At 39.4% G+C, this 16,901-nt stretch overlaps 1 protein-coding gene across 1 annotated transcript; it reads left to right on the top strand.

Moving 5' to 3' along the window:
- Window positions 1-730: 730 nt before the first annotated feature.
- LOC307109004 (E3 SUMO-protein ligase PIAS2-like) lies at window positions 731-2,517 on the top strand (the record flags this gene model as incomplete). Its single annotated transcript, XM_079787471.1, is given in 4 exon segments — window positions 731-910; window positions 914-1,069; window positions 1,072-2,268; window positions 2,272-2,517. Coding segments are annotated over 4 exon segments (1,779 nt in total).
- Between the last annotated feature and the right edge of the window lie 14,384 nt (window positions 2,518-16,901).

The following is a 16,901-nucleotide window of genomic DNA, read 5'->3' as shown; positions in this document are numbered from 1 at the left end:
CTCGCCCATCTCGCTCAGTCCTGATTGGCTGGACCCCAGCAGCAAGCTAACTTACCAGTTGGAGCATCTGCCTCCTAGTGGTCAGTGCATGTAATAGCAAGCAGTTGAGCATCCTTAGCATATCATTAACATATTACACTTTGATTGGTTTTCGGTTGTTCTGCCTTTTGTTCTATTTGCATATTACCCTTTTATTATATAGGATATTTGCTTATATAATAATTGCTATAAATAGGCTTCTTATTGCAAAACTATTTTAAAAAATACTCTACTTTTTATTATCCATTAAACAAAGGTATATATTTATATAATTCAGCTATTTCAACAGATTATTTGGCATTCTAAATGATTTTAAAAAAAATTTTTAAATCATCTTAGATTTTAAAGGATCTTAAAAATAAAGCAACAGTGTCTTTGTTACTGACTTTGTCCAATAATTCCCACTTTTCCTTTGAAAGTTGATTTCTTTGCGATTTTCTTCAAATAATCATTTTCAGATCATGTACTTTCTCTCTTCTCATTAGAACTTGCAGCACAATTCTTGTAAAAATTGTATTGTAATGTGTGCTTTGAAACATAAGCAGACTTAAGTCTATTAATATAATTTTCTTTTAAAAATATACTTAGGCCCAGTGCAGAAGGCAGCAGTGGGGGCCCTGGCAGCAGCTGTTCAGTTGATGGCAGCGGGAGGGGGTGCTGTGGCAACAGCCGCACCCGCGGGTGCTATAAAATGGTGGGTTCTGAGGAGCTGAGGAATATGGTTTCTAGTTTTAGGTTTCTGAACTACAATGAACAGCCACTGTTTCTAGGCTTCGCTGGGCAGAATAAAAGTGGATGCAAGCATGACCTCCTGCTAAGGGCATTGCATTTCTTGAAGAGCAGCTATAGCCTTGCAGTTCAAATTAAAACTTGAAAATTACATAGACACCAGTACCCACGAACTCCTGAAGGACCTGCTGATTTATCCACGTTCGGGTCTTCAGTTTTCAGTTTGGATGGTAGCTCATCACCTGTAGAACCTGACTTGGCTGTGGCTGGAATCCACAGGTTGTCTTCCACTTCTGTGACATCTCGCACTCACCGTCCTTCCCTGTTGGTTCTGTGTTGCTTCAAGATACTAAGCCCATGCTTGAGATGCAGCAGCCATGTCCTCCAATCCCTCCTACCCATCCTGATGTGCAGTTAAAAAACTTGCCCTTTTATGATGAGCTTGATGTTCTCATCGAGCCCACGAGTTTAGTTCAAAGAAGTATTGAACGGTCTCAAGAGGAGTTGTTCAGTTTTACTCTGACTCGTCTACAGGTTACAGAGATACGCATATCCAGGGTTCATTTGCCAGATGGTGGGAAGGATTATAGAGTCCAAGTTCAACTGAGACTTTGCTTGGCAGAGACAAGTTGCCCTCAAAAAGATGGCTATCTCAATAATCTATCTATAGAAGTAAATGGAAAGCTTGTTCCTTCATCTGAGTACACACCACCACGACCACTTCCTAATGAAACGATTCAACAGAGGTGCCCTGGACACACTGTGAATATTACATCTTTAGTTATGTTATCTTCAGCTGTGCCAAACCAGATTTCCATCTCTTGGGCATCAAACATGGAAGAGAATTACTCCATGTCTGCATATCTTGTACGACAGCTCACATCAGCTATGTTATTACAGAGATTAAAAAGGAATGGTATTAGAAACCCTGATCATTCTAGAGCACTAATTAAAGAAATGTTTGCTGCAGATCTTGAAAGTGAAATTGTTATAACTGACCTTGTGCTATCCTTGATGTGCCCATTAGGGAAAAAGAGGTTGACAAACCCATGCCGAGCAGAGACTTGTAGACATCTACAGTGTTTTGATGCTGCCTCATATCTGCAAATGAATGAGAAGAATTCCACCTGGGTATGTCCTGTGTGTGAAAAAGAAGCTGCCTATGAAAGTTTAATTTTAGATGGGCTTTTAATGGAAATTCTCAATGACTGTTCCGATGTGGATATGGTCAAATTCCAAGAAGATGGCTCTTGGTATCCACTGAGACCACAGGAAGAAGCTAAGAAAGTCTCCAGCCAACAGGGTACAGAAATAGAGAGTTCAGGTGTCCCCCGCCTCCCTAAGAATTGTTCATTGATTTTAGCCCCCACTCATCGTACAACAGTGATAGTAGCCTCCAGTAAGCATAGCTCAGAGATGCCAGCCAGACAGGCAAGGAAGAAGAAAATGGACGTGATTGACCTAGCAACAGAGGAGGAAGGCCCCCCTGCCAAAAGGAAGTGAATCTTGATGTCAGTAACACAAAGCAGCCCAACCAAAGCGGTTCTCAGGTATCAGCCATCTTCTGTAAGGTTGCCCCGGGTGACTTCGGTTGATCCTGCTGCTATTTCACCTTCATTGACAGACGACTCGGTACCATTCCATCACATGCCAATCTCAAGCATGTCATCAGACTTGCCAGGGGAACTAAGAAGTGATAGTCATAATGAGCTGCAGCTCGGAACATTTTCTGGTACTGTGCAACAGTGAATTCAAAATTTATGGAATGGAAACAGCTTGATTATTTCAAAAAATATGACTGCCTTTTTATTACTAATGATGTATTGTCAGGTGCAAATGGTGCTCAAAAGTTGTCATGAAAATTGGAAAATGTTAAACATTTACATATTTAATCATGTAGCAATCATGTTTTGTTAAAGTTCATGGCTCAAGTAAATAAGACATGTACAGTCAGTTTCATATAAAAACACATTTAAAATCTAAACGCAACAATTTTAACTGTTACTAGAACAAACATCTAGAATGTACCATCAGAATTTTTAACACAATCTACTTTTTAGTTAAAAATAATTGACTACATTTTCAACCATGAACCACGTAGGAGGGCATAAATGTATATCAATATAACCTATTGTTTCAATTTGAACTTATGGTGAAATAAACAGCATTTTGCTAAACTTATAAAACAAGTAACATTAATCACTATTTATGAAACTTCAACTATTTCATATGAGTTTTATTAGCCTACTTAAAATGTAAAAGGCAAGAATTTGATAATGAAGGTTATTGAAAGGAATAACATCTGACATGCCATATCAAATTTTAGAGATAATATTTGAGAAAAAATTGTTTCAGTGAGAAATATTTATACTAGAACATTATTGGATTTTGTATAGATGGCATCTGTGTAATGTTGGGGAGACAGTAGAACTTCAACCAAAAGTTTAGAAAACTGTCTAGGTATTTTATTATGCATTACATAATTCACCATATTCATTGATCCCTGAATGAGGTGTCAAAAGATATAGATCAAGTTAATCTCTTAAGTCAACATGAAATAATAAAGAATTACAGTACATCTAAAGAGCTGAGAATTGAAACGATGAAAATAGGAAGAGTCTTTGCACCTCAGCGGGCAGCCTTCAGTTCCGAAGCTGTAAAACAACAGTTCGAAAATTACATCAAGCCGGTGTTGACTTAAATTGAAGTTATAAAATGGGAATTGTTAAACATTTAGAAAATGAGCACTTTTGAGTGATTTGGCTTCAATACAAATATTCCAACAGAGAGAGCAATACTTTCTCAGTTTTAGAAAAGTGTTTGTTATTCAAGTATTCAGGTGGACTGAGTGATTCAGAAAACATTAAAAGTAATCGGACATGTGAAATTAATAAACTATAAAAGCAGCAGGTATTACAAAAAGAAAAATGTTACACCATTTGAAGCAAAATAAGATTAAGCCAACTAATTAAATGACATGCCAATAAAGTATTTTTGTGACTGAGTCAATAATGGAGATGGTGGATACATAAAACTCTCAGAAGGTATTATAAGGGTTAGACAAATTTTAAACTGTTCAACAGAAGCAGAGAAAGGATTTACTGAACAAGATCATTAATGTGAAAAGAAACTCTGCTTATGGAGATATGTCACCTATTGATGACCAGTTTAACGGGGAAGTTGGAAAAGTTTGTTACGATTCCCTTTGTCCATTGTTGGCTCAAACCCTGCTGTATCATACAGCTCGTGACAGATGTACAAAATGAAAAAAGTCATATCAGCAGCTTTTTTTTTTTTACATGATTTATAAATGGGATGATTTCTTTAAAATGATTGGTGCTATAGCTTTTATCACTCGATAAGCATTTTAAGCATAGCTTCTTTAAAGATTAAAAGGGAATAAATATACTTTCCATTTTGAATTTTAAATTAATCATTCTGATTATTAAGATATTTTAAATATCATTCCCACTAATATTCTATATTTTGAGTAACTGTGTAGTATCAGACTTTTACTGTTTGATTGTTATTTAAGGTGACAATGAATGACAGCAAATAACAATTTATAGAATTAAATAGAAATTGACCTGTCTTAGCGAACTATACTTAGTATTTTTTGTTGTTGTTTTTAATGTTTTGAAATCTAGTCAAACAGGGAAGTATAGGGGAACTGACTTGGAATTGCGTTGCTAGACTTTTCAGGCATGACATTTTGAATGATTTATTGTTGTAACTCTAATGCTTTGAAATGGTGTACTGGGCAACCTTTCCTGTTACTAAAACTTAATTGGTAAATCTCACATCTTTGGTTTAGAAAATTGCATTGGCTTATAACTCAGTAAGCCTTGATAAGGTTTAGCTTGTAAGTGAGCAAAAATCGCCAAGTGGTTGCTTTGTGTAGAGCGTGGAACTGTGTGCCCTGCTTTTGATGTGGTATTTTAAATGAAGCTCAATGTGTTGTATTTCTAAAAAAATAAATGTGAAGTATCTTAAAAAAATATAAAAAGATAGTTAGTCTGCCCTCATTATATTGTCCATTTAATCATTCTCCTAAATAGCAAAGATTTGCCCAAAAGTCTTCTAAAATTCAAACATTAAATATCACAGACAGGTGAATTATTGGGCTCTGATAGCTGTCAGAAAACTGCATTTATTTCTTCACCTTTAGATTAGAGTATTGAATTTCCTGACTCCTGAAATAGGTCTGTAAAAAATAAGACTTTACCATCTTTATCTTCTCAATTAAAGACATCTTTTTTTAAAATATATATATATATATTTTATTGATTTTAGAGAGAAGGGAGAGGGAGATAGAAACATCAATGATAGTCATTGATAGGCTGCTTTCTGTACCACGCCCCCTACTGGGTTTAGAGCCCACAACCCTGGCATGTGCCCTTGACTGGAATTGAACCCGAGACCCTTCAGTCTGCAGGCAGATGCTCTATCCATTGAGTCAAACCAGCAAGGGCTTGCTCAAAGGCATCTTAATCTGTCCCTCTTCTTTCGTGGGATGCATTTAAAATCTGCTGAAAAGACCTCCAATCTAGTTTGACTTCTTACATTTCTCATTTTTATTCTACCAATTTTGGCATTTCACATTTGCCTTTTGATACTCAGTATTTCTGCTCAAATTTCATCACCTTCAACAAAATATCTATTAATCAATTTTAAAGAAACTGTTGGGCTTTTTTACTTTTTGGGAGTGTTATATTATCATACCTATAAACCTCTTAAAGACAGAGTATTCTTATCCTTAATAATTCCTGTCATATTGTGAATGTCTTTCTGTTCCAATAGGAATTTATATTTGTAATCTATCAGTTTCTACAAATTTTCAAATATTGATGATTGCCATTATCATTACATAAACAGGAATAGAGATAATTTGCACATCATATTTAATTCTTCCTTATACTATGTTTCTCCAAGCACTCACATTTGATCAGTTCAGCTTCCCTATGAGAATTGTTCTTATACATATAACTTAAAAGTCTCTTGCTTAATTGACTTCCATTTACTCTTTCTTGAATCCTTGGAGACATAAGCAGTGACCCACTAATAACAGACATCATTCTTTATAAATGTTTTTTGAATTATTGCTTGCTCTTCTCTAGAACATGCTATGCCATGGAACAAGGTTTGGTAATTGCTGGGTAGGAAAACACAGAAATGTTCTGTGCTCACGTGAATTCAGTCACTGCCACACACATGCTCCTTTGTTGGATGAACGTTAATGAACCTATTAGTGGCTCTGTGAAGTTTCAGAGCAAAGAAGCATATTTCACTTCTTTTTCACTCAGCATTTCTCTGATTTCAACATGAGCTTCATTTCTTCTGTAACATCTATGAACACTCCATGAGAAATGCTTTGGGAAATACTACATCAGTGCTCCTTTTTTTTTTGATGTTTTTAATCACATAGCACATTTCCCATGATTAGTTAATGTTATTAGTTTTTAAATGTTTTTTTATTGATTTTTAGAGATGAAGGGGAAGGGAGAGGGAGGAAGGGAGGGAGGGAGGGAGGGAGGGAGGGGGAGAGAGAGAGAGAGAGAGAGAGAGAAAGAGAAACAGAAAGAAAGAAATATCGATTGGTTGCAGAGAGAGAGAGAGAGAGAGAAGAGAGAGAGAGAGAGAGAGAGAGAGAGAGAGAGAGAGAGAGAAAGAGAAACAGAAAGAAAGAAATATCGATTGGCTGCAGAGAGAGAGAGAGAGAGAGAAAGAGAAACAGAAAGAAAGAAATATCGATTGGCTGCAGAGAGAGAGAGAGAGAGAGAGAGAGAGAGAGAGAGAGAGAAAGAGAAACAGAAAGAAAGAAATATCGATTGGCTGCCTTCCCCACACACCCCAACCAGGGATTGAACCTGCAACCTAGGCATGTGCCCTGACCAGGAATCAAAATGACAACCTTCTGGTGGATGGGTTGATGTCCAACCAACTGAGTGACACCGGCCAGGGATTTATTAGTTTTAATATGTGAATATTCTCATATTTTTGAAGTTATCTTACTATAGTCTATTAATAATCATATATGAAATAGAAAGGAAAAAAATGCTTTCAGACCCTGTGACTCTTGGTAGCTTTAATATATTTTTTACATCTTTTAATAATATCCTATATAATAAAAGTGTAATATGAAAATCGACCAAATGGCAGAAAGATCGGTCACTATGATGTGCACTGACCACCAAGGGGCAGGCACTCAATGCAGGAGCTCTCACAGGGGGAGTGCCGCTCAGCCAGAAGCCAGGCTCACAGCTGGCGAGCGCAGCAGCGGTGGTGGGAGAAGCTCTGCTGCAGGTGGGTGGTAAGGAGTGAGGGGTCCCGGACTGTGAGAGCCCAGACTGCAAGAGGGATGTCTGACTGCTGGCTTAGGCCCAATTGCTTGGGGATCTGGCCTAAGCTGGCAGGTGGACATCCCCCGAGGGATCCCGGACTGAGGACCCTTCCCCCCCTCAGTGCACGAATCTCGTGCACCAGGCCTCTAGTATCTATACTAATAAAAGGGTAATATGCTAATTAGACCAGATGCCTACTGGACGTCTGGAACTCCTTCTGGACAAAGCCGCAGCAGCTGTGAGGGCTGAGCAAGGGCAGGCAGCTGTGGCAGCTGGCTGATAGGCCCGGTCGCCTCCTGAAGAGGCAGCAGGAGAGGCTGTGCTGTGGTCCCGGGGTCCCAGTCCCAGTGCTGCAGCCCCTCCTTCCCCAGAGGCTGTGGCATGGTCCTGGGGTCCCAGGGTCCCTGTCCCAGTGCCGCGGCCCGTCCTTCTGCAGAGGTGGCGGGAGAGGGGGCTGCGCAGTCCCGGAGCCTCTGCAAAGGCTGGACAGGGTGCAACCACAGTGCCTCAACCTCCCACAGCCCCTCTACTAGCCTGACTGGCCCCAGATTGCCCCTGCCCCCCACCATTGGGCAGGGGGCGGGGCCAGCGCTAAGAAGCAGCAAGCTGGATTCTGGTTGAGCCACACTTTCCCCCTCTTTCCCTGCTCATCCAGAAGCTGGGCTCACAGCTGGCGAGCACAGTGGAGGTGGCGTGAGCCTCTCCCACCTCCATGGTAGGTGGCCAGTAAGGAGCAAGGGGTCTTGGACTGTGAGAGCCCAGGACTGCGAGAGGGATATCTGAGTTCCAGCTTAGGCCCAATCCCTGGGGAGTCTTGGACTGTAAAAGGGCACAGGTTGGGCTGAGCCCATCCCCCCAGCCTCCCCAGCTACATGATTTTCATGCACCGGGCCTCTAGTTTAATATAATGATCATCCTCACTTCTCCTTTCATACTGAAGAAAACTTTCACTACTTGTGTGCAAAACCAAATGGTCATCTACATTGACCACCCAGTTTTTCCTCCTGGTTCTTTAACCATCCAGTTAAAAGTGTGTACTTTTAAACAATTTCTTATGATCATAGGGTATAAAAATGGCCTTAAGTCCAATTGTGTTGGAACATTTCTCTATCACTTAGGCAGAGTATTGAATATTCCTGTAAGGTTACAAAGGTTAGCATTTTTGTTCTTATTTTTAAGATCAAGAGAACAAGATGAACAGTGAAATGAGTTGGGCCAAAACAAACCTTTGAGTCTCTGCATCAACTGGTGCCTACACCATAAGTTGTGGCAGCTCCCAGCAGGCAACTAGCAGTTATCCCAGTGCAGGTCAAAGATGAGCAATGTAAATTAAATGAAAGTATAACGAATCAGTGAAGTATCTGACAGATTGTTATGACCTTTACTCTGAGTACAAAATGTCAATAAAAATTGCAGGAAAACAGTTGTTGGTTTCATCTTAATAATTTTGTCTTACTGTATGAAGCAAAACAGAGATCTGAAGCAAAATAAATGACACACAAAGAAGTGTTTTAAGACAGAAAAACTATCCCATTTACCAACTTAATGTTTCACTTACTAATTGAAGAAGTATGTATCACCAAGGAACTCAGCTCAAAAAAACATGGATGGGGACTTGAAATTCTTGAGGGCACTCTTCACGTGCCCCTTATAATTAGTTAAGATGGTTTGGATGTGTATGGCATATAAAAACATAGCTTGGGCATTGGCTCCTAGGACTGCAGTACATCCCTTGCATTTCCATCTGTGTTATCTTTCTAAATCTAAATCTGTTAATGAGGCTTGTTTCCTAAACATTCATTTGCAGCACCCTAATGAGTATGAGGCAGATCCCCATTGTTTATCCTCTTATATAATAAAGAGGTAATATGAAAATTGACCGTCACTCCAACACACAAGATGGCCACCCCCATGTGGACACAAGATGGCTGCCACAAGATGGCCAGCAGGGGAGGGCAGTTGTGGGTGATCAGGCCTGCAGGGGAGGGCAGTTGGGTGGGGGGGACCAGGCCTGCAGGGGAGGGCAGTTGGGGGGGGGACCAGGCCTGCAGGGGAGGGCTATTTGGGATGACCAGGCCAGCAGGGGAGGGCAGTTAGAGGTGACCGGACTGGCAGGGGAGGGCAGTTAGAGGTGACCGGACTGGCAGGGGAGGGCAGTTAGGGGCAATCGGGCTGGCAGGGGAGGGCAATTAGGGGTGAACAGGCTGGCAAGAAAGGGCAATTAAGGGTGACCAGTCCAGCAGGGGAGGGCAGTTGGGGATGACCAGGCCTGCAGGGGAGGGCAGTTAGGAGTGACAAGGCCTGCAGGGGAGGGCAGTTAGGGGGAATCGGGCTGGCAGGGGAGCAGTTAGGTGTCAAATAGGCTGGCAGGGGAATGGTTAGGGGGTGATCAGGCAGCAGGCAGAAGCGGTTAGGGGCAATCAGGCAGGCAGGCAGGCGAGCAGTTGGGAGCCAGCAGTCCTGGATTGTGAGAGGTATGTCTGACTGCCCATTTAGGCCCAATCCCTCGAGGGGTCCCAGATTGGACAGGGTGCAAGCTGGGCTGAGGGACACACACCCCCCCCATGCACGAATTTCGTGTACAGGGCCTCTAGTCTATATTATAAAAGGCCAGTGGCTGTAAAGACCAAATGACCGGTCACCAGGAGGTGCATGGGGCACCTCTCAGTCCCTCCCCCAGCCTGCGAACTCCTTGTGGCGGCGGGGCTCATGGTTCATATGGCATGGCTCAGTCCCTCCCCCATGGCCCACAGGCTCTGATCGCAGCAAGGCTGGCAGCTGGCGCAGCAGGCAGGTGGGCGTGGTGATGCATGTGTGGGTGGGTGGGGCTGCAAGCATGGCTGGGCGGTGGTGGGTGGGTGGGTGGGGCGCAAGCACAGCAGGGAGTTGTTAGGGTGGGTGGGATGTGCACGGGGGCGGGGCATGGCTGCAAGTGTGGGGTGCGCGTGAGTGGGTGGGGCTGCATGCGTGGGTGGGTGGGTGGGGCCACGCAATTTCAAGCCTGGACCCCTAGTGTTGGTATGAAGTGCCGAACTCAGCTTGTTCACTGGGGCATCGCCAGTGCTCCACTTGTGGGCCACACACACATCATGGTCTCTGTAGGTTGGGTGGTGCACATTCACATAGGCTCTGGATGAATGGGCCTCCTGGAGTTGAGGCGTATGATGTTCTTTCTCTTTACTTGCCATTCCCTCCCTTTTCTTGCACTGAATTTTACACTGATTTTTCTCTTGTCTTTTGAAGCTGTAATAGTCTTACACCATTGACCATTTTCATATGTTCCTCCTGTTGCCTGAGATGACTTTTCTGTTGTTTTTAATTTATTAACTCACACACATTCTTCAGGACCCAGTTAAAACACCATCTATTTTCTGAAGACTACTGTGACTCATACTTTGTAACTGCTTATTATGAATCCCAATATTTTAATCCATTGTATTATAGAGTACTTTCACATATCTTCTTTTCTCATGAGTTTGCTTGACTATAACCACTACGACTATATTAATTCTCTGTTATTGCTGTAACAAACTATCACAAATGTGGCCTAAAAGCACAGAAATTTATTACAGTTCTAGGGGTTAGAAATGGGTCTCCTGGGCTGCAATCAAACTGTTAGTAGGGCTGTATTACTTCTGGAGAGATTCCATTTCCTTGTCTCCTCCAGCTTTTAGAGGCTGCTGCCATTCCTTAGCTCATGTCTCTTCTTACATCTTCAAAGTCAGCAGCATAGAATCTTCAGATCTTTCTCTTACCTCCTTTTACTTTTAGGATTCTTGTGGGATTATATTAAGCCCACCTGGCTATTCCAGGATAATCTGTTGAACTCAGCATCGTTAGGTTAAGTCCATCAGAGTTCCTTTTGCCACATAAGGTAATGTATTCACAGGTTTTGTGAATTATGACATAGACACTGTAGATGGGGCATTATTCTCTTTATCACACTTAACCATTATTGCATCTATAACATCTTGCATGGTTCCTAGCATACATTTACTACCTGATATTTTTTAGTTTGAAGAACTAATGAGTATTGTAGTTGCTAGTTTTCAAGTGTCTTTTACTAGATTGTGAAATTCTTAACACAAAGGAGGATGTCTTAATTTTTTCTGTATACCCATGCTTGGCATAATGCCTTAGTATATAGAAAATTCAAAATAAAATATTATTGAATTAAAAAAAATTCATAAGAGAGACAACCGAATTCAGCCTTCAGTGAAAATACCTAATGAAATATCTATTTATACATATTAAAAACTCCCATTTTCTAGAAGGTATGATTGTGGGACTGTTAAATCATATTTCAGATTAATTTTGCATCAGGTGGGTGAGAAGGGAAGTGAAAATCACTACAAAATGCTGGTAGCCTCTTCCCTTTGGAATGACTAAGGCTAACCAGAACCTTTCCTACTTTTATTGTCAATTGTCACCGACTGTCCCACTTCCATTATCAATATTGGTGATGATGATTCTAGTTCATTTTATGTAATTAAGACCTGCCTGAACTTGGTGAAAAATAAGTAGAAAAATAATAATGTGATAATAACCCCTCCCCCCCCCCAAAAAAAAAGAAACAACAACAAAAAACACAAAACAGAAGATCTGTATAAGGTAGGGGCGTAATGCATTTCCTGAAAATATCAAGGATATTATACGTTTTTGAGTGGTTGCTCAATTTACAGTTCAGTTTCCCTCTACAGATTCAGTCTATGAGTCACAATCATTGAATTCTGATTTAAGAGACACATTTTGAGGTGTGCTAGAAGAACATGATTATATTACAGGAAACCTTTATATCCCCATACCCAGATCTCACAATTATGTTAATTATCATCTAAAAACATTTACTTTTCCACGTTCTAATTAATGAGCACATAAATACTGTAATATAATAAAATCTTTTTTTTCTCTGCTGACATACTGTACAGTGCTGGGCACAGAGTAGTCACTCAATAAATAATTGTCTATTGGATTAAATTGAAGCCATTAGTATTAGACCTTTATCTCTTTCTGTTTCTAACTTCTTTCATTATTCCTCTCTTGTATAACCACATGGGGAATTTATTCCAGCTAAGCAAATACTGTGCGTGGTTTCTTTAATGTATGCCGAATCTTACAGTCACTCCAACATTGTCATTGTTTTCAAAAATGTTTAATTTCCTCTAAAACCCCATGTTTGAGTGCATGTTACTTACACTCCCATCACGCTTGAGTCGATCTAGTAACTCCAGCTTTCCTTCTGAAGGTCTGGTGTACTTTTAAGATGTCATGAGCATTTTATTTGCTTATGTTTATTACTTGGGCATACCTTTTAAAATATAAACTTTTCTTGGAAGAGGATATATCTTTTTTTTAATCATCACAGTTTAAAAAAATTAAAGGCAATGAATATGCCATAGTCATCCCTGTATTTCCTCTTTTTTCCACTTTTTTAGCTTTTGCTTATTTTTACAGATACAACTATAGGTCTTTCTATTACACAAAACCTTTGTGAAATAATGTTGTCCCCTTTGATCCGCTTCATTGATAGAATTGTATCATTTTACCTCATTTTCCCAGTTTTCTTTTAAATGTTAGAATGACTTGGGCATGTATTAAAAATAAAAATTATCAGTTGTTTCTCCCATAAATTTTAGTTCCATAATCATGAGTTGGGGCTTAGAGGTATATGTTTCAGTGTTCATAGATAATTCCTTTCCCTGGAGAATTTAAGAAAAATCTGTTGTATTTCACTGACAACTCATGACACTAACATCATTAATACCAACATGGATATTTTTTAAAAATTATATTTATTGTTGAAAGTATTACAGTAAATCCCCTTTTCCTCCCATTGGCCCCCTCACCGCGCTCCCCCACTCCAGGCCTTCATGGCACTATTGTCTGTGTCCATGGGTTCTGCATATATGCATATAAGTTCTTTGGTTAATTTCTTCTTCCCTCCTTATCATAACCTAGCCACTCTTCTAGGGCTCAAATCTCCTATAAACAGTTCTACTACATAATCTTCCACGTCATGCTCCTGAAGATATGTCTTCCACTTTATGGTCTGGAGAGTAAATTGTTTCTAATATGGAGCTGAAGTCCATTTTCTTATAGTTTCTACTTATTTCCACACTTTGACCTCTGGGGACACAGAGACCAAGTTATATCTTTGAAATCAGCCGTTCAATTATGAGAAAGTGGCTGTCGCACCCACTTGACTCCTTTATTTTACTAAAATTCAAAAATTCAGTCCCATTGACATTTTCTAAATGCCAAGAGGTACCTATCTTAATTACCAACCCTTTGACCTGCATGTCCACTATGGTAGCCACTACCCAAATGTAATCACTGAGGAAATGAAATGTTACTAAATGTGATGAAGGAATTGAGTTTATCATTTCATTTAAATTTACATTTGTATAGTCACATATAGCTAAGTATACATTAAAGTATAAGCTCAAAATACAGAGAGACCTCCCTCAGAAATGTTTGTCTAGCTTCATGAGGAGTAAAAAATGAAACTTCAAAAATATATACAATTTAATTACATGTAAAGAATAAAAAGTATGGTTGTAATGAGGAGAAAGGTAGTCACATTTGTAAGAGATCAAAGGTATGTGTTTATTTTTTCTTAGATAATATATAATTTGCTAGAAAGTCATTTGGGAGAACCTACATAGTTGGAGATAGTGTTTGATTAATTTAGGATGGACTAATTCAAAGGACCACAGAAGGGGACCTACAGTGAGGAAGAAATCTGCCATTCAGAGGCCTGGATGGGATTGAGGAATTTTGACCTCTGAGCACAAGTTTCACCAGTGCCAGAGAGCTGTATCAGTGGTGTGTGAGCCTAAAGCAGTCTTTTCTTATTGCTGTGCATGAAGAGCAGCAATTTTCAGCAAGTTTTTGGCCACCCATCAGTCATTCAGTTTGGAGAGACTTCTTTGTTTTCTCCCAGTCCATCGTTTAATCTCCTCTGATTATTGGGCTTTTGTGTTATAAATTTTTTCCTCTTTACCAGGAATTATTGCTAAAACCACAGTTCAGCCAATGTTTCAGCCAACTTTTTCCTGTTCCAAAAGTTGTCCATGCCTTAATTCCTGAAATTTTTGAATATGTTACCTTGCATGACAAATAGAAAGGAGACTAATGTAAACACAAGTATCCTTTAAGATGAAGGCAAGAAGTCAGTAGTAGGAGGTATGCCAACAGAAGCAAGAGAGTAAGAGTAGTTAGAGCAAAAGGGTCACAAGGAAAACAACGTAAGTAAACTCTAAAAGCAAAACAACAAGACAACAAACAAAACAACAACAACAAAATGGATTGTCCCCTCAAAGCTTCCAGAAGGAGCCAGCCTTGCTTACTTCATGATTTTAGGTCAATGAAACCAATTTTGGACTCTGACCTCCAGAAATTTAAGATCATTGATTATGTTGCTTTAAGCCACTAAGTTAATGATAACTTGTTACAGAAGCAACACAATACAAATACACCACCTCAAACGATTACAAACTAGATGATACAAATAAGAGGAAGCCGGACAATTCAGTTTTCTTTATAAATGAACTATTTTCATTCTCACATAGTTTTTGTGCCTGCAGAAGTAAGGCATTATGCTTAGATCACATGTTATGATAATGGGTAACATAGCGAGAATATTTTGTAGTTCTTTCCAGTTACTTTTTAAACTAACTGCTTGATTTGTCATTTGAGACATAGACAAATGGTCATCTTTTAGCCTATTTTTAATTACTGTCAGATTTCACTGCAGCTGTAAGGCAGGAACGTGTACTTCTTAAAGTGATGACAACTCAAAAGTTTCTACAATGAGAAAAAACAATCCTGGAGCATGTTATTGTATTTATGTTATATGCAATGAGGTTATTAGTAAAATGATGCCTCCTTGGAAACTTATCAACATATACGGAAATAGATCTCAACAAGGAAACTATCAAGTATCTGAATAATTTCAGATAATTCCAGGTAATGGATGCTCAGATTTACATTCAGGCACAAAGCAAAGGGCCAGCCATTAGTGAGAAAATTGTGAAATTGGTTAAGCTTCTCTTAAGGGAATCCTTCTTAGAACTATTTTTAGAACTTTTAAAACCACTATATTCCCATTTCATTTACAACATATTTGGCCAACTATGCCCTTAGTTACAGAATACCAAAGACAGGCCTAGATTTTTATGATTGGTTTCCTATAGTTAACCACATCTTTTATTAAAATACTAAAGGCCTGGTGCACAAATATGTGCACGAGTGGGGTCCCTCGGTTTGGCCGGTGATCAGGGCCATCTCACCCAGTCCCGATCGGGGCCATTTGGGGCCAGCGGCTGGCGGGAGGGACTGCAGGAAGTTGGCTGTGGGAGTGCTCTGACCATCCAGCCAGCCAGGGGGAGGGATCACAGGAGGTTGGCTGTGGGAGCACACTGACCACCAGGGGGCAGCTCCTGCATTGAGCATATGCCCCTGGTGGTCAGTGTGCATCATAACAACTGGTCGACCGGTCGTTCGGTTGTTCGGTCGCTTAGGCCAGTGGTCAGCAAACTCATTAGTCAACAGAGCCAAATATCAACAGTACAATGATTGAAATTTCTTTTGAGAGCCAAATTTTTTAAACTTAAACTTCTTCTAATGCCACTTCTTCAAAATAGACTCGCCCAGGCCGTGGTATTTTGTGGAAGAGCCACACTCAAGGGGCCAAAGAGCCGCATGTGGCTTGAGAGCCACAGTTTGCTGACCACTGGCTTAGGCTATTATATATATATATATATATATATATATATATATATATATATATATATATTTTTTTTTTTTTTAATTTTTCAATTACAGTTGACATACAATATTATGTTAGTTTCAGGTTTACAACATAGTGATGAGACATTTATGTAATTTACAAAGTGATCACCCTGGTAAATCTAGCACTCATCTGACACCATACATAGCTATTGAAATGTTATTGACTATATTCCTTATGCTGTTCTTTATATCCACATGACTATTCTGTAACAACCAATTTGTACTCCCCAATCCCTTTCTTTTTTTTCACCCATTCCCATTCCCCCCAGTGTCCCTCCCATCTGACAATTAGCAGAATGTTTTCTGTATCTATGAGTTTATTTCTGTTTTGTTTGGTCACTTATTTATTTATTTTTTAGATTCCACATATAAGTGAAATCATATGGTATTTGTCCTTCTCTGTCTGACTTATTTCACTTAGCATAGTACCTTCTAGTTTCAACCATGTTATTGCAGATGGCAAGATTCCATTCTTTTTTTATGGCTGAGTAATATTCCATTGTATACATGTACCACTTCTTTATCCATTCTTCTATTGATGAACATTTAGTTTGCTTCCATAACTTGACTGTCATGATAATGCTACATTGAACATATGGGTGCATATGTCTTTCTGAATTAGTATTTTGTGTTTCTTTGGACAGATACCTAGTAGCAGAATTGCTGGGTCCTTTGTTGTCTCTTGTTATAGCCTTTGTTTTAAAGGCTATTGTGTCTGGTATAACAATTGCTATCCCAACATTTTGTTTCTATTTTAATGAAATATCTTTTTTCATCCCTTTACTTATAGTCTGTGTATCTGAAATGAGACTGAAGTGAGTCTTTTGTAGGCAGCATATGTAAGGGTCTTGTTTTCTTATTAATTTTTTATTGGAAGATTTAATCCATTTATACTTAAAGGAATTGTTGGTAGGTATGTTTTATTGTCATTTTATTATTCATATTTTAATATATTTTTCCTTATTATTAAAAAATTTCCTTTAACATTTATTGTAATAC

The sequence above is a fragment of the Cnephaeus nilssonii genome (assembly GCF_951640355.1).
Source record: "Cnephaeus nilssonii genome assembly, chromosome: 13".
Classification (NCBI taxonomy): Eukaryota; Metazoa; Chordata; class Mammalia; order Chiroptera; family Vespertilionidae; genus Cnephaeus; species Cnephaeus nilssonii.
This window is presented reverse-complemented; position numbering and strand designations above follow the sequence as displayed.